The 23,964-nt window shown below is 38.7% G+C and overlaps 1 protein-coding gene and 1 long non-coding RNA gene across 6 annotated transcripts in view; one reads left to right on the top strand and one right to left on the bottom strand.

Moving 5' to 3' along the window:
• The window catches only part of LOC138819403 (uncharacterized), a 235,007-nt gene extending 227,204 nt beyond the window's left edge, over nt 1-7,803 (top strand). For 2 of the 3 annotated variants that reach the window (XR_011369425.1, XR_011369426.1), the window contains exon 6: nt 7,724-7,803. This is a non-coding gene — a long non-coding RNA (uncharacterized lncRNA). The remainder of the gene's footprint in view (nt 1-7,723) is intronic. The other variant, XR_011369427.1, reaches the window with a different exon arrangement.
• The window catches only part of Adgb (androglobin), a 112,346-nt gene continuing 95,992 nt past the window's right edge, over nt 7,611-23,964 (bottom strand). Inside the window, exons 31-36 of one of the 3 annotated variants that reach the window (XM_070010896.1) lie at nt 21,947-22,123; nt 21,126-21,231; nt 13,605-13,808; nt 11,281-11,374; nt 9,829-10,012; nt 7,611-7,886 (exon numbers count right to left, since the gene is read on the bottom strand). In XM_070010896.1, coding sequence (XP_069866997.1) covers nt 7,686-7,886; nt 9,829-10,012; nt 11,281-11,374; nt 13,605-13,808; nt 21,126-21,231; nt 21,947-22,123 — 966 coding nt within the window. In that variant the 3' untranslated portion in view covers nt 7,611-7,685. Of the gene's footprint in view, nt 7,887-9,828; nt 10,013-11,280; nt 11,375-13,604; nt 13,809-21,125; nt 21,232-21,922; nt 22,124-23,964 lie in introns of those variants that run through there. The other 2 variants (XM_070010897.1, XM_070010898.1) reach the window with 2 other exon arrangements.

Raw genomic sequence — 23,964 nt, forward strand, 5'->3', positions numbered from 1 at the left:
CATCTAACTACTAATCTTTTTCTCCCCACTGGAAGACACATTTTTAAAATGTTTTTATTGTAAAAATACTGTACAGAGGGGTTACAGTTACATGAGTAAGGTAATGAGTATATTGCCTATGGAGCGTTGTTACCCACCCTTTGTATTTCCCCTACCATCCCTTCCCTCCCACCTCTCTAACTCCTCCCCCTCCCACTGAAGTTGTAAAGTTTGTTTTCAACATAGTGTCTTGTATATCTCATTGTTACAATGGGTCAATCTGTATCCTGATTTAAGCATTTTGTTATTTCCTTTCCCTTCCCCAAATTATAAAAAATGTATACACAAGAAGCAGGACACTGACATCAAATACAGTGAAAACGGGTTATAGCGTGGGAAGAACATACAAAAGAAACAAAAGAAATCATAGTACATTATAAATACGTTAAAAACAATAGCAAGAAAGAAAAATCCACTGTGTCCCTATCTTGGTGTTCATTTCACTTAACATCATCTTATATGGTCATATGTACATAGCTTTTGACCTTTTCTGCTTGTCTAACCTATTCTAGCTATTGCAAATAAGGGAAACCATGGGTCTTATGTTTCTTTGGGCCTGGCTTACTTAATATAATTTTTCCAAATCTTTCCATTGGAAAAAACATTTAAGTTGAGTGTTTCCCCCCCCCCCACAAAGCCACACGTTTTTTAATAGGATTTTCCATATCTTATGAATATATCCACCTGACCGCATCCTCCCTAGATGGATAATGCTACCCACTGGAAAATAGACGAGACATACACATTCTACCTAGTTTGGTGATGCTGGGCTATTTGCTGACAGTATAAATAGAGGGCATCATTAAGTATCAGATGGAAAAAGGTATTTACACATTTTTATGACAAAAAAATGAGAAAGCGCTCAGTTTACTGGGATAAAGCTGGAAGTGTTTAAAGCACATAGAGAAGCACATCCAATGCATCTAGGTGGCTTAAAAAATAAATTACTTGGGGCTGGGAAGGTGGCTCAGTGGTAGAGCACTTGCCTTACATGCATGAGGCCCTGGGTTCGATTCCTCAGCACCACATAAACAAAAAGGAAAAAAGCCGGAAGTGGTGCTGTGGCTCAAGTGGTAGAGTGCTAGCCTTGAGCTGAAGAGCTGAGGGACAGTGCCCAGGCCCAGAGTTCAGGCCCCACGACTGGACCCAAAAAAGAAAAAAATAATAAATAAATAACCTGTGAGGTAATGGTTGGGACCATCTGGTCCCATCCAGCAAATGGAAAACAAGGCTGGTGGACTTAGTTAAAGGAGCACTTTCAATATGCAGCAGAGCTATTCTAAAAATCACACCTGCGTTTAGACAGTATTTTACCTAACTTCAAATGAATCAAATCTGTTATATACTTGATTTAAAAAAAAAAACCTTCCTAACAACAGCTTGCAACTGAATTCTTTTCATAAAGTTCATTTCAGAAGTAAATTCTATAGGTCATTGCAAATCTCCATGAATCTAATATAGAATCATCCATTTGGGCTGAAGATAACAGGATTTCTTCTCTGAGAAAAGTTCCATTATGATTTGGCCCTGTTTACACTTATCCTTTTCAAAAAGCTCTGGTGCAGTGTTTTGTGTGAAATGAAATGAACACAAGATTATATGTGTTCACACAGCAGTGTAGTATGCCACATTTGCTTTTGTGCAAATAAGAGATTTATAATGTTGGTGGCACTCTGAGACTAAAGCTCAGATTTTGCTCTGCTTCAAAAACTTGGTAACTAGAAGTAAAAAGTCAAATAAAAGCTGGGCTCTGGTGGCCTGTGGCCTGTAAACCCAGCTACTCAGGAGGCCGAGATCTGAAGATCATAGTTTGAAGCCAGTCTAGAAAGGAAAGTCTATGAGTCTCTTGTCTTCAATTAACCACCAGAAAGCCAGAAGTATCGCTGCGTCTCAAGTAGTAGAGTGCCAGCCTTAACCAAAAAGTTGAAGGCCCTGAATTCAAGCTCAGAACTGGCACTCAAACATGCACCAAGTCAACTAAAGCTACCCGTTGTTTTCAGGTCTGTGTAAAAGAAGACAGTGACATCTCATAAAACACTTTAGTTAACACTTGGGTTATGCAAGAAAGTAAGTACAAGCCTGTTCTTCACTGGAGGTGGTGGTGGGTTCAGTGGTTCTGTACAATAATGGTTCCTCACCACCACCTCTGCATTCTGGAAATTACCACCAGGGCCTCAGAGGAATTCTGTTTTTTCTGTTCTTTAAAGAGCTCCCAGAGGAGGGAGATACTGAAGAAACTGGATGGCTTAAAGAGATAGTATAGATAGTCGGAGACTAAAGTAAGTGGAATGGAAGCCCAGGCTCTTTGTCAGTGGTCTACGGGCTGCAGGCATGGCCACATGCTTTGTGGATCTCCCTTGGTTCAGTCAGCTTGATGGAGGAGGTTTATGGAGGTGTATTCCAGCTCTCATTCATGAGCTGTGGTCCAGAGTCTTCACCATCTTCCTATATATTGGGTTCATGGTCCCAGTGGGCATCTTTCAGGGAATATCCTTCTAGAATTTATGTTGTGGATGTCCCTGGCTGTCTCAATAATGAAGGTGAACTTCTCCTTTAGCAGTTGAAAGCCCAGGGCAATAGACATTTTGCAATTCTGAGAAAGTCACACGAAGAAAAAATTATCTACCTTCTGCCTTTGAAAATCAGATCTCCAATAGATAGGTTAGAAAACAAAGTAAATTCCATAGTTTTAGTGATCATGGAATATTTTGGAATCAGTGTGTACAAAAAATGGTCAACGCTACACTGTCATCTCTAGACATTTACCCTGGGTTGTTCGCCATATTGGAAAATGAGTCATCAGTGCTACCCTATTCTAAACATCCACCTCTGATGACAGACTCTGTATGTAGGTCAGAACTCATGTGTGCCTATTTCATTATCAGTGATAGTGGCTACAAATCTACGTACAAGTATTCCCTTCTTTAGAGTGCATTTCTAACAGGTATTCAAAAAAGCTGCATTTGCTGAAAGTATCAACTCTGTGCTTGGGCTCATGAAATAACCAAAAGTTGGAACAAAAGCTTGGCATTATGGGTCTCCATTTTGTATCTGCCTTTCCTCTGAGCCATTCACCTGCCAGTCACTTTGGAATGCAGAAAGCATGGGATCAACCAATAATCTCTTTACAGTCTCCTCCAAGATAAGGAACAGCAGAGCTCTGCAGCCTACACAGCCTGCCCCACAGCAGGGACTTGCTCGTGGACTGGATTGGTCCCCTCAAGAGGCAACAGAAGATACTTGGTCAAAATATCATCATGCGTTTTATGACATATATTAATTACAAATATTTGAGACAATAATAAACACACACATGTATGTGTGGCTCACCACTTTCGTCACACGAGGCTCTCCAGCCTAGAGTTTTGTTGATTCATTGCAGATGGAACCTCTTGAAGAAGTTTTCTGCTCAGGCTGGCTTTGAACTGCAGTTCTCCAGATCTCAGCCTCCCAAGCAGCTAGGATTACAGGTGTGAGTCACTAGCTTCAAGCAACATTTGTTATTTTTAAAAGTTTTTTTTTTTTTTTAGTACAGCCATTCTACCTGGAGATCATGAATTAAGATGATTTTTCATTTGACTTCCTGATGACAAGTGATGATTGAATGTTTTCCATGTCCTGTTGTCTATTTTAGATCTTGTTTTGAGAAATGTGCATTGAGATCACTGGTCCATCTTTAGAATTGGTTTGGGAATCGTTCTGTGAGTATGTGCTGGTCCTGGGGGTTGAACTCAGGGTCTGAGTAATAATGTCCCTGAGCTTCTGTGCCAAAGGCTAGTTGTTCTGCCATTTGAGCCACAGCTCCACACCCTCCACTTCAGACTCATATGCATGATTAGTTAGAAATGTGTCTACAGACTTACCTGCTTGAGCCGGCTTCAAACCATGATTGTCAGAACTCAGCCTCCTAAGCAGCTAGGATTACAGGCAGGAGCTGCTGGTGTCAGTGTTTTTTTGTTTGTTTGTTTTTGCTATTTAGTGTTTTTTTAATTTTTTTTATTGTAAAGATACTATACAGAGGGTTACAGTTACATGAGTGAGGTAATGAGTACACTTCCACTTCCTCTTGAACATTGTTACCCCCTCCATTGTTTTCCCCCTACCATCCCCTCCCTCCCTCCCTTCCCCAAGGTTCTTTTTTTTTTTTTTTTGATTGTGATTAAGTGATTACTTAATTTCCGGAAATTCACAGTATTGTGGAATAATGATGCTCATTTAAAGTCACAAGTTCATTCTAACTTTCCTGGAGCAAATTGTCTATCACAGTCTGTAATATATAACGGTGCTCATATGTTATATACCATATATGTGATCAGCAGCATGGGGATATTTAGTAGTGGTTCAACCAGATGAGTGGGAGTTCTTTGTTTCTTAAGTCCTGTTAGTTTTGTCATATCACCTAACATTTTGGATTCATCATCCACTTATCAGGGAGACCATGTACTGTTTGTCTCTTCGTTCTTGGCTTACCTCGCTCAACATGATTCCTTCTAGCTCCATCCATTTCCCTGCAAATGCCATTATTTTGTCATTTCTAATGGCTGCATAATATTCCATTGTGTATAGATACCACAATTTTTGGATCCATTCATCTGTGGTGGGGCATCTAGGTTGTTTCCATATCCTAGCTATTGCGAACAGTGCTGCAATAAACATGGAGGTGCACGTGTCCTTGTATATTGGTTCCTGTTGTTCAGGGTAGATGCCTAGAAGTGGTATGACTGGGTCGTAAGGGAGGTCAATCTTTAGCTTTCTAAGAACCCTCCAGACTGCTTTCCAAAGTGGTTTATGAGTGTACATTCCCACCAGCAGTGTAATAGCGTTCCTCGTTCTCCACATCCCCTCCAGCATTTGTCGTTGCTATTTAGTGTTTTGAGTTTCTTGTATATTATAAATGTGAATGCCTTGTTCAAGTGTGTAAATATGTACTCCCATTCTGCATTTTGTCACTTCACTCCCCTAATCTCCTTTGTTGGACAGAAATTTATGTTTTGGGTGGAACTGGGGTTTGAACTCAGGTTCTCAATTTTAGCAGGGCTGCATGAGAGCTGAGGCCGAGTCCATGTGTTCATAACACATCCCTTCAGATCTGAGCCTCCATCCAGTGTTCCACAATGGCTGTACCACTTTACATTGCCCCTCACATTTATGTCTTATTTTTATGTCTTACCAGGTATGAATTAATATCTCATTGTTTTGATTTTGTCTCATTTCATATACCTGTTGACCATTTTTATGTTTTCTTTGGGAAAAATTCTATTCAGGTTCTTTGTTCATTTTTAAATCAGGCCATTTGTTATTTGGCTGCTGAGTCTTGTACACTTGCTTATATGTTTTCAATAACCCAGCAGCAGAAAGGGACTCCAACTATTTTCTCCCATCTTAGATTGCCTTTCCATTTAACTCCTTTTCTGTACAGAAACTTGTTTGATGTAGTCACATTTGCTTACTTGTGCTTTGATTGCCTCATATCCAAAACTGTACTGCCAAGACAAGAGTTTTCCCCTATGTTTTCTTTTCATAGTTTTATGGTTTGTGTATTTCATGTAAGCACTAGTTTTATGTATCATTATGTATGGTCTTTAGGCCATTTGAGTTTTGTATCTTGTATCTGACAACAGTCCGTGTTTCATTATTTTGCACGTGGATTTCAGTTTTCCCTGCCTTGTTTATTCAAGAGATCTGCCTCCCTGGCTTCTCCTCACCCTTTGTTGAACTCAGTTGTCCCTGTGCTGTGTTTGGAATATGCAAGCTCCCCGTACACTCAGTGTTGGGCACTGGCATCTCCGTTTATGGCAATGCTGAGACTGGAATCCCAGGGCCTGGTGTCGGCTGGGCAGGCCTCTAGCCCTGGTGTGCTATTGTTGGAGGTAGTTGAAACCAGCTGAGACCTAGCTGGAGGAAGGGGTCTGGGCAGGTCTCTGATTCCTCCTCTCTTCTCCTTGCTTGCCTGGAAGTAAGCAGCCTTCTCTTCACACTCAGCCACCCCTGTGATGTCTCATCTGAGCACACAAGCACTAATGGGAACCCCTGAAACTGCAAGCAGAAGAATTCCTCCCTTTAAGCTGTCCCCTCAAGTGTCTTGCATAGCAACAGCAACAGCAACTAATATGTTACATATGTGTGAGTTCAAACATTTATATAAGATGATAATGGAACTGCAATCACCAATGGTGGTTTCCATTTGAGATGTCCTTGGTGTTTCTGTTGATTCGCACACTGCAGTTTTCTAACACTGGCTCACAAGAACATGTTCACAGTCCTGGAGGAAAGCCGGGATGCTATTTGGAAGAGGGATGAGCTTGTGGTCACATCCTCAGGCTCCGGAGTTTTAACATTTGGGCACAATGCACCAGAATAACTTTTGTCTAGTAAGGTTTACTTACAATCAGCTATAGAAAACTGCCGGACGGTGATGGTTCATGCCCAGAATCCTAACTAACTCAGGAGGCTGGGATGAGGATTGTGGTTCCAAACTAGCCTAGGCAGGAAAGTCCCTGAGATGCTTACCATGAATAAACTATTTGGAAAGAGCCAGAAGTGGTGCTGTGGCTCAAGTGATAGTGTGCTAGCTTTGAGCACGAACAGGCTCAGGGATGGCGCCCAGGCTGAGTGTTTCAAGCCTGGGGACTGGCCAAAAACAACAGCAAAAACAAAAAACAAAATAGCAAAAAAAAGGAATTGGCAATATTGCTAGTATTGTACTGGGAAAGAAGAAAGAAAGAAAAGAAAGAAAGAGAGAGAGAGAAAGAGAGAAAGAGAATGAAAAAGAAAGAAAGAAAAGGAAGAAAGGAAAGAAAGAAAGGAAAGAAAGAAGGAGGGAAGGAGAAAGAAAGAAAAGAAAGATGGAAAGGAAAGAAAGAAAGAAGGAAGGAAAGAAGGAAAGGAAGGAAAGAAAGGAAGGAAGGAAGGAAGGAAGGAAGGAAGGAAGGAAGGAAGGAAGGAAGGAAGGAAGAAAGGAAAGAAGAAGGAAGGGGAGTTAATTGAATAATTATGAAGTATACTTATGAAATTTTTTTCTGTGCTGGTGCTAGGGCTTGAACTCAAGGCCTGGGTGCTGTCCCCTAGCTTTTCTTCTTAGCATTCTACCTCTTGAGACACAGCTCCACTTCTGGCTTTTGTGTGTGTGTTGTGGGGGCAGGGAGGGGGCCAGTTGGAGATAAGAAATCCAAGGACTTTGCTGCCCACGCTGTCTTCAAACCATGAGCCTTAGATCTTGGCCTCCTGAATAGCTTAAATTACAGGAGAGAGCCATCAGCTTCCAGTTTATTAGTATTTCAAAGACTTAAAGTATGAGACTAAATTTCTTCTAAGGAAAATAACTATTTTTTCTCATTATAAAACTGTTTAAAGATAATCCTGTTGGCTCATTCATGATCTTATTTTACTACCTGCTAAAAATCCAGACTACAAATCCATTCCATTATATTCTAAAGATCTGCTAACAATTTTGTTTAAACATTTTAAAGTCTGAGGACTTCAAACACTAACTTTCTGAGGAAAAACTCACACCTTAAAAATAAAGTATATAAAGAATGCTTTAAGACAATTTCTATTTTTAATTGGCCTAATGTTGCCATAAAGTTATAGATCATTTAATGTTTTGGGTTTTTTTGGTCTCTGTATAAGTATTGGTCATCTCCTGGTTACTTTTTCTTTCCTTTCTTTTTTTTCTGCGCGTCAGGAACCGTGGCCTTCCTTTCCAGAGCCTTCTTTTCTGATTCCACTCGAACTGCGGCCTCCTGAGCAGCCAGCACTTCCAGCCTCAGGCGCTCGGCCTCCATCATCTTGTTCCTGTACTCTTCCCGGATGCTGAAGATTTTCTCCCTTGCTTCATCTAAGGCGTCCTAGTCTCAAAAGGAAACCTCAGGATATCAGTTCCACTAACAGCAATATAGTCCCAGAAAAAAATTAGCAACACCATTCCTTTATCCTATCCTTATGCAAGATATTTTTCAATATCCTGATTAGATTATTCAAGATAAAAATGAGGTTATATTTATAAATACACAAAACAATAGGCAGTGCGAGGCTTTAGTAAAGAGTGAATGGTAAGTAGAGGCAGAGTAGGGGAACAAAGAAAGAAAGATAAAGTATGGAATTGGTAGCGATTTAAGTGTATGAACTATCTGCTTTCAGTGAGTTCAGATATAACCTGTCTCTATCAGAGTACTTGTGCTCAACATATTACTAAGCTCTCCTACGGTATTCTGACACAGTATATCCAAGAAATCTTCAAAGAATTTCCAAATAATAATTCCTAATGCATTTGCTTTTTTTGTCATTGTCAGCTTAACTCTGATTCTTATCATTTCCCAAACTGTATTTGTCGAGGACACCAACTGTTAATATACAGCTAATCCAAAATCATTTCTTGGTCCTATTCCTTAGCCACACTCTCTTTATCCAGGCCAATTGAATTCATTTCACTTTTTGGATATCACTTGTCCTTTTTTGTCTGCTCACTAGCTGTCCCTTTTCTATCACCTTTGCTGATTTTCTGTTATTCTTCCATCTCTTAATATGAGAGTGGTCACATTATTATTTACAGTTTCAAAATGGATGTAATCAGAGAATGAGGATTAATGAAGTGATGCTTTCTTGAAGGGCACTTGCTAGAAATGCCTGCTATTTACTCCGTCTTGAATTTTTCAGGCAGTTTCCATGATTTTGGCAACCAGCATACTGTGCTGAGATGTTGGAACAACTGGATATTGGAATCAGACTTCCCAAAGCTGTTGATGATAGAACAGTAGTGCATCTACTCTCATAAAACTGGATTCTCTACATCAATTGTACAAGTAGAAGATGAGAGAAATAACGTGTGGCAGAAGGCCAAAAGAAGGGGAGAAGGAGACAGGGGGGAGGAGAACGAAAGGGAGAGAAGAAAGGAGAAGGAAAGAACGGAAGGGAGGGAGAGAGAGAAAGAAATGGCTTTAATCCAAACTAGGGCATTGTCTTTTGTACATCTAAGTTCAAAGCTGTTATAGTCAATATTTTTTTCCTCTGTCTCACTCTCCTCTCTTATAAAGCCTGCCCATCAAACACACAAAAGAAGAATAGTGGCTATGAAATTTCCTTTTGTCTGGACATTTACATTGTTTCTTACATGAAAAATTGAATCTAGATAATTTCAACATTCATCTACTCACTGATTCACGGACTCACTTCATTAAACACACTGGGGAAGGAACACCTTTCAGAGGGTTGGGGACACAACCACAAAAACCAAAGTCCCTGTTCCCAGAGCCTAGATTCTAGTAGACCTACATTAAAAATGTATTCTCTATGAATATACAACATGTACATCTGACTTTCCTGTTGAACAAATCAGAGAGTACATACATAGAGTCAGTATTGTGAAGGAAAAATTAAGCCAGGCATGGTCATGTGAGCCGGTTATTAAGAGGGAACAAGTGAAGATCCTCCATGGTGGGATGGTTTATGAGCTGGGCATGGAAACCCTTTGGCATCTTGTGGAAGGACATTCTAGGGAGATGTTCTAGTAAAGAGGAGCACAGTGATTTGGTACTCCATTTGCACTGCATTTATAACTATTCCCCCACCAATCTCTTCCAGGTGGTCTTGCCCTCTGTATTAGTTTGCTAGAGCTGCTGTAACAAAAGTACCACCAACCTTGTGTGGTTTTCTGAAAACCAGTTTTGACTAGGATGTTTGTATTTGACTAGAGACATGATAGCAACATAGTCCTATCAAATAGACAGTGTGTTTATTTGTTGAGATGACTGAAATGTCCACTATGACCCACCTATGTACTTGTTAACTCACCCTCATTTCGCCATACATGTCCACAACTTCATCCTTCAGCTTACACCTTTCTTCTTGATCAATGTCTCTAACACTAAGCATTCTGGTCCTGTACTGCCGAAACTGATGAATTTCTTCTGCCTTCTGCATTGCTTGCTGGTGGCTCAGTTCATCCGTTTGCATCAAAACATCTTCTCTTGTTCTCCTTGGTATAAAATGATCAAAAGCAATACACGAATCATTTGAGAACTTGAGAATACATTCTACTTTAGAACTCAAAAATAATTTAAAATCTTGTCAACAGTGTTATGGTCTGGATCAAATCAAATATCAGGGACAGAAAAATATACTATTAAGCTAGACGCTGGTAGCTCACACCTATAATTCTAGCTACTCAGGAGGCTGAAATCTGAGGATCACGGTTCAAAGTCAGCCCAGGCAGGAAAGTCATGTGACTATCATCTCCAATTAACCACCAGAAAACTGGAAGTGGTGTTCTGGCTCAAAGTGGTAGAGGGATAGGCATGAGCAAAAGAGCTCAGGGACGACAGCACCCAGGCCCCATGACCAGCCAAAAATAAAGAAGGAAAAATATACTGTTGATTGTTTAATGGGCTGTGCTAAATTACTGATGTATTAGGAAAGTATTTTGGAAAATATCAATGCAGCAAATATGAACAAATACAGTCCTTTTAATAGATGTACATATGTAAAAATTGAACTGTGTGACTTGGGGTAGGGATGGGAGGGGGGAAATTGGGGAGGAAAATAAAAGGGGTAATACTGATCAAGAAGCATTGTACTTATAACCTGCCATGGAATTGTAACCCCTTCACACAATTTTTTTCTTTAAAAAAGATAGGATCAGTAAACTTGATGAAGTGATTATGGAATATTTCCCCTGTTTTCTATCTGAGTTTAAATAAAGACTGTTGAGTGTTTTCAAACATATATGTATGACAGATTTATCCCTATTAATCCTTTTACCCAGTTCTTAATAAAATTCAATCTAAGTAAAACAAGATAGTAGATATGATAGAAATTTTCTGTATTGCACCTCTTAATCAAACTACAAATTAAAGGTTTACAAAAACCATCTAAGTGGATTTTTGTTTTTGCCAGTCCTGGGGCTTGAACTCAGGGCCTGGGCACTGTCCTTGAGGTTCTTTTGCTCAAGGCTAGCACTCTACCACTTGAGCCAGAGGACCTCTTCTGGCTTTGTTTATGTGGTACTGAGGAATTGAACCCAGGACTTTGTGCATGCTAAGGCAAGCACTCTACCACTAAGCCACCTTCCCAGGCCCGTGTAAGTGCTTTTATGATTGAGTTAAAAAGCCCATTTGCCTAATTGAGATGTAAAAATCATCTAATCATAAGCATTTCACTTAAAAATAAATTGCTCACAACTGTCCAGTGACAATGTATGTTCTGTGAACACAATTGCTTGTATTAACCATGTTTTTGAAAACTTACCGTAGGTATTGATTTAAGTCCACATGTTCTAGTGCTTTTCGAATTACTTGTGGAGATGTTTCCAGAATTGTGGGGGATCTTGAGTGAGACCCAGCTGTAAAACAAAGACCTGGATTTTCAAATTTTCATCATGCCTCTTGCTACCAGGTTCTCCTGCTACCAGGGGAGAGAGAACAACTCTCTCCCTGCCTGAACCGAGGGAGGGCAGATGTACCAGTTTTAACTTAAGAATTTTAAGACAATCTTTGGGGCAGAACAGATGAGTGGCTAGCCAGTATGCTGTCAGAGGTTTCTTAAATGCCTTGAGATGGTAAAACTTCTACCTTGTAGTATGGTATCTCTACATAATTTAGGGCAGTGTATAAAGCTGTTGTGTCTGTCAGTACTTTTGGTCATCTACTAAGCCAAGAACAAAGAGACTGGCTCTCTAGGGTTGCTTGAGTGGACCTACAATTTTGTATACGGGTGTAGACTTCCAAATACACAAGAATATTTGGAGCTTATCAAAACCCCCTGTGGCTGTTTTGTTATTCAGACAGCCCTGATCAATTTTTGGTAATGTCAGAAAGTTGTGAAACTGATTACTCACAATCGTGTGCCACAAATCCTATTGTTTTCAACACTGCTGATGGGCATGGGACTTTCTCGTGGAACCTTGGAGCATGATGGAGGGCTGGCATACCTCGTGGCTCTCTGACATACATTGCGAGTGATGAGAGAACTCAGCATTATTACTCCAGGAATTCCTGCCTTTCCTACTAGGTGTGCTGGAGAGGTTGGTGGTCTCCAAAGTGGTGGACCTGACAAAAGGACTTGGTAGTTGTGTCCTCTACTGCTCAGGTAAGTCCAGCGTAATCATCTGAGGTCTTATAAGAAAAAGGTGGGTACAGGAGAGGGGGCAGGGGAGCAAAAAACAAAAACAAAAACTATGGCTGATGAGAAAGACAGAGACGGACAGTCAGAGTGACAGACAGAAAGACAGACAGACAGGTTGCTGGCCTTCAAAGGAGGTAGGACACCCTAGAAATTGAAAAAGGAAAGAAATTCTTCCCTCTAAAGCTCAGGTACAAAGACACAGTGGCATATGCCTGTAATATAAGCACTCAAAAATCTGAGACAGGATTGTGAATTCCAGACTAGCTTCTGCTACACAAAGAGAGACTGTATCAAGACAAACAAATACTACTACAAGATACCAATTTGTGTAGACTTAGTTTATTAAGTTTATGATTATTTTAACAGCAAGAGAAAACTAATACAATCAGGCTTATTAGTTCTTATTTTTAAAAATATTTTCATTAAGTTGTACGCTTTCAGTTCATTTGAAGGTTTTAAGATTGTTTTGAATCAATGTTTTCCAGTCTGTCATTGAGGGGACGGTAAAGGAAATTTTTACCCTGTCATTTGGAAGTCACTCTACCAGCCATTTAATTCTGTTTCTACTAGTATAGTATAATAGACTCTATCAATATTGAAAATTGATAAATTCATAATACATTTTTAAGTTTCAAACTCTTTTAGAAATGTAACCAAATGAAAATGTTTTAAAAGTATAAAACCAATCCAAGTTTATTTTTCATTTTAAAAATGTACATAAGACTATTTTATACTTGTGAACAAATCAAGTAATCATATAATTCCATGAATAAAATATACATTCAATTGTGCTTTTCATTTTATAGCATGAAACAAAGCAATCTTAAAATATTGGCCTTTTGATAACACGGCTATTCTAGGAAGCAGTGAGCAATCATGATGACTAAGAGATCCTATTTCTAAAATGTCTTTATATATTTTATTGTAAAGGTGATGTACAGAGGAGTTACAGTTACATAAATAAGGAAATGAGTACAATTCTTATTGAACATTTTCTCATTTTTTTCCCACTATCCCTCCCACCTCTAAAATTTCTAAAGAATACATCTACTAATTCTACTCTTAGTATTTCAGACTTGGATCCATTTCTATTACACACTTATTCTGTTGGATTTGACTTAGAAGAAAATGTTTCAATTAGATATCTGGAGTACGTGACTGCTGATTGATTATTTTAAGTATTTGTAGATACGGAAAAGTTATACAGAAAGAAAATATGCCTGTTAATTTTCTTTTGGTGTTTTTCTGTTTTCATTTTCTTTTGGGGGCCCACTTTTATCTTTAGGTTCTGTACTTAGGCTCCTGAGTATCAACTCTGCAAAGTAAAATCCTATGCACCTCTGCTATCAATTATTCTTCTTTACTACCACTAGCATATCTTTGCTATGACCTATGACCTCTTACATGTTGAAATATAAATGCATCTCATGTACTCAGTCAACACTTACCAGTGTATTCTTTCCTGATGCTCTGATCTTGCTCTTCCTTGCCTGCTATGTTTGCCCCACTTTCGCTGCTCAGGGATTGTGTCAAATCCTTCATGGCCTTGGATGACTTCTTCAACAGCAAATTTCCTGAAACTGCTGGTGTTACATCTTTGCTGTCTATACTCAGAGTACTCGTATCTTTCATGATAAGTGATGGTGTTTCTCCTACAACATGACATGTGCATTATGAAAATGCTTGCACTTGGCTTAATCCCACATGTAAAAGAATGCAACAGGGCTTGCTCACTGGAGCACAGATTTGGAGAAGACGACTCAAAGGCTTGCAACCTCTAATCCAAGTACTAGAAAAACCTCTGATTGGGAGGTGGACAGCCCAGACAGCAGAATGGAAGCCTTCTCAAGATCTTAAAACTTTGCATACAATAGAGGCTTTCAGGGACTGAAAAAATATAAATATAAATGAGATCCTTAAATTAGGAGTGTGGGGGGGGGAAGGGGGGGCCCTGATGTAAAGGTGAGCCCTGGAGGAAGGGCCACCAGCTCTGAAGTACAGGGATAGATGGGGCACATTTCTTTGGGAAGGGAGTCCTGCATGTAGGCAGGACTTAAAATATGTCTTAAAATATGGCTGCTTAACCTAGGAACATTATGGCCTTCAAGATCTCTGGCTCCTTGTATTTCTCAGAAGAATTTGTTAAATTCCAGTATTCTTAAAGATGCAGCATAGATTCATCTTTTATTTCCAGGCTTTGTTCCCTTTTCCTCTTGGGCTCCCCAGTTTCTGTTCATTTTCTTGTGTGTCATCACTCCTGGAAGGGCACTTTCCTTTTCCTTTAGTAAATCTAGATGGGATCTGTTCCGCATCTCTTCCATTTTATTCCCTGTCAATTTTGCTTCCACTCCATAAACCAAAAGCCTGTCATTTGCCTCTGTTTTAAGCATGATAAAGGTACCCATCTCCATTAGAGGAAATCCTCAACCTTCGAGGCTACATACAAATCAAATCTATTTTCTGATCATCTTCAGAAATTTCAGTTATCTTCTTCTTATAATATTTGTTTGCTTTAACTAACAAGTTTGTTGATGGAGATATGATGTTCTGGAAGAGTTCTAGTTGTTCTTTCAACTCAGGCCTGTACTACTCAGAAAATGAGTCCACCACAAACACAATCAAGAGGTGAAGATGGGCTGAGTAGCCCCCATTTCAGTGCTGCTCGGCTCTTCCAAAGAATGATCCCAAATCCCTGGCTGTATCTACCTAAAACCTCAATCCAGAGATAGGAATATGAGTGGCTTATATTGCTAATGGCTTTCAGCAGACAGATTTTGGAGAACACAAGGCACAGCCATGGTATTGACATGCCCACTGTGCAGTTCAGGTGGGGTATTGGAGTGTCACCAGGAAAAGAATCATGAAGATTTTATTCCATCTTTGTCTAGAGCCCAGAGTGAGTTAGAGTTGATTTTTTTGGCAGTACTATGGATTTAACTCAGAGACTTGTACTTGCCAGGCAGATACTCTCCTACTTGAGTAGTAGCCACATGCTCAGACTTTTTGAAAAATTATTTTTCAAATAGTTTTTTGTTGGGGTCAGTTTGGACCTTAATCCTCCAATTTTACTTCCCACACAGTTGGGGTGACTGGTATGTGTGCTTCTGTTTCCAGCTTTTCATTTGTTGAGATGAGAGTCTCCAGAACATTTGCATAGGCTGGCATTGATCATGAGTCTCCTGATTTCTACTCTCTGAGTAGCTAAGATTACAGGAGTGAGTCACCACGCCAGGCTCAGCATTGCTTTTGAATTCCATATGATGTTTCTGGTCTTCAGGATGTCAGAATGGTGAGGACAACAATTCATCATGAAGAATTCTGGGAAGAAGATTCATCCAGTGAAGATAGGGAGGTGGACAGACATTTGCTTGCTATGAAACTCAACTTTATGGGAAGAGGAAAACTGGTTAAGAGGAAATGTAATATTATCTTTTTCAGTTGACATGGTTTGGCTAGACTATTGCTATATATTTCCTGTTTTGGATGGTATAATTTTATAAAAATGGAATCATAGTCTATTAGCTGAAAAAGTAGTAGGAATGCCTAAATTGTACTGTGGCGTTTTTTTCCCAAAACAACAACAATAACAACAATGTATTTAACCTTTGGGTGTGAGGAATGTTTGTTACTTCATCAATACATGGAGTGCTGGTTGCTTCAAATATGCAGAACAGGCAAGGTTTACTGGCATGACTAGGTTGTTTTCGACAGAGAAAAAGATGATTTTACAAAAGGTAACCTTGCTTTGTGCAAGACAAAGGTAATATATGACATGTATATTATATACAATGTAATATTATATGATTATAAAGGGCTGTTGCTTATGAAATCTTAAGGTTGGGATATTTTTTTTAAGAAGAATTACATTTTCACTGTTTTAGATCCATTGGCCATAAGGAAAAAAACGGTTAATCTATCACAAGTTCCACGTTAGGCAGATAGTATCTCTCTATTTATTACTTGGAGATAATATTAATTATATTCTGCTTTAAATGAAAGGCAGAAATAAAAAATGCATGGGAAAATGTTGAAATAAAAGGGAAATACCAGTAGTTAAATTTTAGTTCTTTAAAAATATTACTGAAATTGATACGTATTATTAGCAAGACTGATCGAGAGAAAAGAGAAGGAAGACAATTTGTTCCAACAGTTTACAAATTGTTTATAAACCTCAATTTACTACAACAGATACAAGAACAAATCCACTACTACACAGTCAAGACCTATGGAGCGCATATTCCTATATGGAGGAAATGGCCCGACAGGGAAGAAGAAAGGCTTTAGCAGTCACTGTTCTATGAGTCTTTCTGATGGGTTCCTGTGTGCATATATGTATACGCAAGAATCAATCTGACTGAACAATTGAAGTTTGTGCCTTGACTGCTGACAAGGCCAGCCCTCTCTTAGTCCTGCTCTAAGCTAGGAATTCTCATTGATCTGCTGATCCCAGTTTTAACAAAGATTCCCACTAAGCTAAAATCTATCCCTGATACCCCAAAAGCTCCTCTTCTCTCACCTTTGGTAGCCACAGAAATTCCTTGATACCTAAGCGAATTCCTAGGGGTAATTTCCACTTACTCCTTCACCTACCTTTGGGCAAAATCCCTACTTTTCTGCATCTAAGATGAATTCTATCTCCCTTATTTCAATAGTATTGGATAATCTTCCTTGTTTTTAAGTAATATCCATAACCCAGGAGTATTTACAACAGTAAAGAAGATATATCTCAAAGATCAAGTACTGGTTTTTACTCACCTTTACTTTCTGGCATAAAATTGGATTACAGGAATATTAGTAGTATTTCAGATAGTGGTATTTCAAACCCCAGCATTGTCCCTTTCTAAATGTATCATGTAGGAAAAGTAAAGTACAATGGAAATATTAATATCTGCCTCGTAGCTATGGTGGGTGCCAAATGAGGTCATAAAAAGCATTAGAGAAACCCAGGTACCCGTGACTCATGCCTGTAATCCTAGCTACTTGGAAGGCTGAGATCTAAGGACTGCAGTCCTCACAAAGATTCCTGTAAGACTCTTATCTCCAATGAACCACTCAAAAACTGGAAGTGGGGCTGTGGCTCAAAGTGGTAGAGGAGAAGAGCTCAAGGACAGTGCCCACGCCTTGAGTTCAAGCCCTACAACTGACCAAAAAATAAATTAGAAAGAATGATAATGGTAGTATTTGTAAAGAAATGGAAAGACTAGAAAGATTATCTAAACAAAGTGCCCAGCCTGGGATAATAACATGAGGGTGATATATGCTACTTGTAACATTCTATGGAAAGTAAGGGACCCTAAAACTTTCAGAGTAATCACTGAATGACATCCCTCAAGATGGAATCATGAGAGCGTGATTTGGGAAGTTATTCCCTCATGCCTCCATGGAATCTCAAGTGGTAGGAGATGGAAGTAGTCACAGGAGTGGGAAGGCAGTGATTTGTAGAGGCCCCGTCTTCAGGCTGTCTCCATCTCTTGGCGTCTTATGAACTTAGAAAGATTACTTGATGGACAAATATTTTGAATATTTCTTCCTGTATACACTGGCTATTTGTATTTCTGAGAACTGTCTGATTCAATTCATTCACTTATTAATTGGATTATTTTGGTATTTGATTTTTGGAGCTCTTTATAAAGTCTGCTTATTAATCTTTTATGTGCTGAATATCTGGAAAATATTTGCTTCACTCTGGTACTTGTTTCTTTTGCTGTGCAGAAGCTTCTTAATTTGATGCTATCCCCCATTTATCTTTTTGTTTGCTATTGCCTGAACTATTACAGTCCTGGCTAGAAAGCTACTGCGTATGCTTGTATCCTGTTTTCTTTCAATAGATTCAAAATTTCAGAACTTACATTAAGATCTTTGCTATTAAAATATCAATCTTAATTGTTTTAATGAAAAAATTATCTTTAGGTAGTTGTACAAAGAAGTTGCTATTAAACAAAGAAGTTTATGAATACAGTATATCTTGATCAATATCACCTCTGTCAATATTCTCACCTATCCCTCCCTCCCTCCCTCTTCTTCGTTGTATAAGATATGCATTGGATTCTTGTCTGCATTTCCCCCCTCTTCTCCTAAAAATCAATTGATTTTTGGTACAGAATTAGAGATAAGGATCAAGTTTCAGTCTTTTATATATGTTCTGTAGGGTTATTTGAAGTCATGGGTTATGTAGGATGTTTTGTTGATTTTGGATGAATTTGAAGATTTTTTTCCTATTTCTATAAAGAATGCTATTAAACTTTTGGTGAGGATTACAAAATTTTTCAATTAGTTTTGGTAATGTAGCAATTCACAATATTAATGCCATAAACTTGGGTGTTGTTTCCATTTTCTAGTGTCTTCCATTTCTATCTTCAATGCTTTATAGTGTTTACTACAAAAGTCTTGCATCTTGGATAGGTTTATTTTTGAAACTATTGAGAATAGAATTGATTCCTGATTTCTAAGCTTGTTCCTTGTTGGTATACAAAAAAAGTGCTGATTTTTTTGTACGTTGATTTTATATTCTTCTACTTTGCTAAAACTGCTTGTCAAATTGAAGTTTTCTGGTGGAGTCTTTGGGGGTCTTTTAAGTATATGATCATTTTCACCTTGAGGTAATTTCTCTTCTTTCTTACTTTTTATCCCCTTTATTTCTGTTTCTTGCTTCTTATGATGGCTAAATACTATACAAGGATCTTTAGCCATCACTCCAGTTAGAATGGCCATAATCAAGAAACAGACTATACCAGATACTGGTGAAAATGTTGCCAAATGGGAACCCTATCACTGTTGGTGGGAATGTAAACTTGTTTAGCCACTCTATAAAGCAGTATGGAGGTTCCTTATAAAACTCAACGTCTGACTATCTTATGATCTAGGAATTCCACTCCTGGGTATTTATCCAAAATATTACAAACTAGATTACAGTAAACCCACCAGCACAACCATGTTTATTTCAGTACTATTCACCATAGCTAAGGCATGGAATCAGCCCAGATACCCTCCAATGGATGAATAGAACAAGAAAATGTGGTATATACACATAATTGAATTTCCCTTATCCATTAGAAATAATGATAATGGTACTATTTATAAAGAAATGGGAAAAATAGACAAATTCATTAAGCAAAGTAAGTCAGGTCCAGAAAGACAAAGATTGCATGTTTTCACTCTTATGTGAAAGCTAGCATTAGCTTATAAACCTGTAAGTAGACACATTAGGTGGTATGGAAGTGGTTATACATGTGTGAACTGAAACATGGTGTATTCAAGGAAGAACTCAAGTAATGTAATTCCTTAGAAAGGCAAAGACAAAGGCCAACAAAATAAGCACCAGAAATGGGTATTTGCAAACGGTGGGGTGAGACCAAGGGGAGAAGAGAAAATGGGGAGAATGCAGTCAATGTATAAACTACAAAACTAAGAAACATGAGGGAAAGCATAGCTAGGGAGGGGTCGGTGAGAATGTGGAAAGGGGTGACATTGCTCAAGATACACTGTAGTCATAAACTACTTTGTTAAATGGAAACTCCTTTGTACAACTACTTAAAGCTCAAAAAATTAAAAACGACTTTGAGATTCTACCTTACTCTAGGCAGAATTGATAGTTGACAAACTACCAAAAAACAAACAACTACTGGCAAAGATTTGGAGGATGAGAGAGAAGATAGTGGCAAGAAAAAATACCCTACATAGTTGGTGGTTTTAAAAATGAATACATCCATCCATTTCCATGTGGAAATGAGTATGGAAATTCTTCAACTAATTAAGATAGAACTGCCTTATACCTGGGCAGGCATAGACCCAAAGGAATCCAAGTCAGCATACAATAGAAATGAGTGCAACCCCAGTGACAGTGTCCAAACTAGTAAGTTATCTTTGGTCCCTAACAACAGAAGAATGGACAAAGAAATCATAATGCGATCCATCATAAATTGGGCACAACCTGATGTTTAACAAAGAAAGAGATTTGGCATATATACAATGGAGTATTATTTAGTCATAAAGAAGAATAAAATTTTGTCATCTGGAGGAAAATGGATAGAACTGGAGAACATCAAGCTAAGTGAATTAAACTAAACTCAGAAGGACAAATATCCTGTTTTTGTCTTATATTTAGAATCTCAACATAAACCAGAAAGACATGAATGCAAAAGAGTAACTATTTGTGGTAGAAACCCATGGGAATAGGGAAGGGGACCAGAGAGGGTGATAGGAGTAGAGACAGTGTGTACATTTATAAAGAAAATATCATACTGGGCACATAAATAGCACAGAAAAGAAATATTACTGAGATGCTTTCTGGGCTTGGAAAATAATATAAATACCTCATGTATAATATATATTCTATATGATGTATGAAATATCTGTATAATGCATATATAATATTATATAATGTGTGACATACATAATGTATATGTTATATTATGCATATATGTATGTTATATGAATACATAATATATACACTTATGAATATATTATATGTGGTATGTATTACATATTATATACTATATATTTAAAGGTTATATAATAGTCCTATGATACATAATGTTATATATACATTTATAATATGAAGTATATATAATATACTATATAATAGTACATATAACATAGCATATAGTCTTTTGATATGAAAGGGACCAGATTTATAGTAATAGGCCTGCCTTTGAGTTCCATACTGCTGTCTTGGAATTAACATGTTTCCTTATGTCTGGTTTTATCTTTGCTTAAATGGGGCACTGGTACCTACTTGGGGGATAGAAATACAGATGTCAAATGAGAAGATAAGTGAAAACAATTTGATAATTTAGGCATGCTTCTCATATTGATAAGAATTCGTATTACATTTATGATCTTGAAGACCAGGGATTATGAAGTATACCATCTTGTCAAGCATAGCCACTCTATTTAAGAGGCACATGTGCGAACTGTATGTAACAAGTGCAGACAACGTGACGCAGGCAGCTGAGGTGGGATTCACTGACCTTCGTCCATGGGTTTTGTTGGGCCTTCAGTCACAGACCCATCCTCTGGGCTATCGAAGGGTTTCTTAATGAATTTGTTGAGGTAACGCAAACGAGCCTGAGAAGCCTGGAGGACAAACATTATTACACCATAACCTGTTTTGCAAACCAACAGCCTGTCCATCCAACACCATGGTAACAGGAAGACACAGGCTGCACGGGTAGTTTCACTATGTCCGCTCTTCTTACTCTGGAAGTAGACTCATCTGCAATTTTGATGGCCTGTCTTTAAAAACAGATGAAGGAACCGTTCTACAAGGAAGGGCTTGGCATGCTACTTTAGAGCCAGCTGCCCTTGAGCTGTTTCATGTGTTCCAGTGACCCTGAGTGAGGACAGGAAATACAAACCCGAGGGAGTTAGTTTCATGATGGCAAAGATTGTTGCAGCAAATGCAAGGGAAAAGAGAGGCAGGGTGCTGATCATCAACAAGGGGACAGCACATGCTTCCTCTCTATCCCTGTATTGTGCTGCTCAAAGTACCTTTTCAAGGTATCTTACTTGAAGTTTTCGAGGGATGATGTGAAAAGGAGGAAATTCATAGCGGGGCCTGTATTTGGCTCTGCTATGCTTTGCTTTTGTGAGACCCCTGGCTATCAGGTTGCTTCACAATATGTCCAAACGGGACCTTAACATTTAGGAAATAAATATCTGAAAAAATGATCTAGATACCATTCAGGAGGAGGGGTGTGTGTGTGGAAGAAAGAGTGGTTTTGTCAATCAGACTTTTCCTTATACCGTGCCCAATTAAAAGCAAAACCTGGCAGCTTTTCTGTCAAGCGACCTTGATTGCTCTTCCCGGCTCAGCTGTCTCCCAGGCTTGTTTCATGGCTCTGATTTCATCTGCTCTTTCTGTATCTTTTCTCACATCAAAGTACTCTGATTCACTGTGTTCAGAGACAAACCTCAAAACCCAGTAGGGTTTGTTTGGATCTTCTTGTTGAGAGTGAAAAGTGGTTGTCTGCAAAAATAAAAAAAAATTAAAAAAGCTTTTCAGATGAATGCTATTCCACTTGGAAAAGGGGTTAGGTTTTATCTTCTAATTCATAATTTCACCATTAGGTATTCACCCAAGAGATATGAAAAGGCCATTCACCGAAGATTTGTGCAGGTATGTTCACTGTGGTCTTCTTTTTTTTTTTTGTGGGGTGGCAATCCTGGGGCTGGTGGGCTGAACTCTTTTTCACTAGAGACTAGTGCTCTATCACATGAGCCACAAAACTACTCCAGCTTTTTGGTGGCTAATTGGAGATAAAAAGTCTCATGGACTTTTTTGCCTGGGCTGGCTTCAAACCACTTTCCTCAAATCTCAGCCTCCCGAGTAGCTAGGATTACAGGTGTGAGCTCCCAGCCTCACTGCAATCTTAATTGTAACAACAGCCTAAATGTCTATCAACTGATAAATGGGCAAATTCTAATAGATTCATAAACTGGATGCTACTAACATTAAACAATAATAAACTACTGATAGACACTGTAGTGTGAAAGAATCTCACAGGCAAACATTTTTCTTTGGATGAATTACAAGTTGAACAGAAGAGTACATCTTGCACATTTCTTTTGTATGAAGTTTCGAGACACACCAAACAAATCTATGATGTCTGAAAACAGACCAGTGGAGGACAGGAGGAGAGGTGACATGCTGGACTATAGAGAGTCTGTGGAAATGACCTTGTCCATAAATTGCACATCATTTACACAGTCAAGATTTGTGCCTCTCATTCTTAAAATTGTATACAATAATGTCTATGTTACATTTATATACACTCACAAAAGCTCTCCATGAAACTAAGAGCTAGATAGCTATTTACTGCCAGGCCAGGAGGAAAACTAGGGTTTGACTGTTTCTATTTAGGAGATGTGTTCACTGATAGTGAATGGGTGAATGGAGGGGCTTTAAGTCTTCAGACAGTTTTGCTGTCATTTTCTCTCTTCTCCTTTTGGAGCTCTCATTATGTATTTTCGTAAGTGTCATGGTGTTAACATGCCTCTGAGGGATGAAGGCTTTCACTTCATTCTTTATCCTCAGACTGGATAATCTTAAACTCTCTCCCTTTCTGCAATGAACTAGCTTTGAATCAGTCCTAAAGTAGATCCTGAGGTAAGTCAGATAGCATTTCATGTAAGTTGAGATTATGTCAATTGCCCATGACAAAAAATGCAGTTGGGGAGTTGTTGCTGCCACTTTTCATGTGTAATTGGTTTCTGTATGCCAAAACAATGCTTTTCACAGTATTCCCCTAATGTGCCAATGAAAATTAGACCTCAACAGATGGAAATTCTCTTTCTTATTTTTACACTACAGCACATTAGCTTTTACCAAATTTTAAATGGTTTGATAAGTGAATTTCCCTCCATGTTTTCTGGGACCCAGTTTTGATGTGGAGACAGGAACACTGTTAGGATGCTAGGGTGATCTGTGTGTCTTGAATGAGCCTAGAGATAGGTGACACTTGCTTGCTTTTCTCACTGTGTTTCTTGAGGTTGATTCTAACTAGAGAATTTAACTTTTCACACACAAGAGGACAAAGCTTTCCATTCCTTGCATCTGGGACATCCAAACCACATTTATTTTGTTAATTTTCCTTGACGGTCAACTTTGCTAGTGATGCGGACATCTAACTTCCCACTGGAGACCTGGGGCATATACTTGCTTCTTTCTTCTTCCTTAACCCCCACCCCAACCCCCACTCTTCAGATAAATAATTCTACCCTAGTTTTGTTCCTTCACTTGTCCCCTTTCTTCCTTTCTTTTTATCTGATCCTGGAAAATACCTTGCACCATTTTTGCTTAAACCATGG

The sequence above is a fragment of the Dipodomys merriami genome, unplaced genomic scaffold (assembly GCF_024711535.1).
Source record: "Dipodomys merriami isolate MVZ:Mamm:240054 unplaced genomic scaffold, mDipMer1.0.p SCAF_8, whole genome shotgun sequence".
In the NCBI taxonomy this organism is placed as follows: domain Eukaryota; kingdom Metazoa; phylum Chordata; class Mammalia; order Rodentia; family Heteromyidae; genus Dipodomys; species Dipodomys merriami.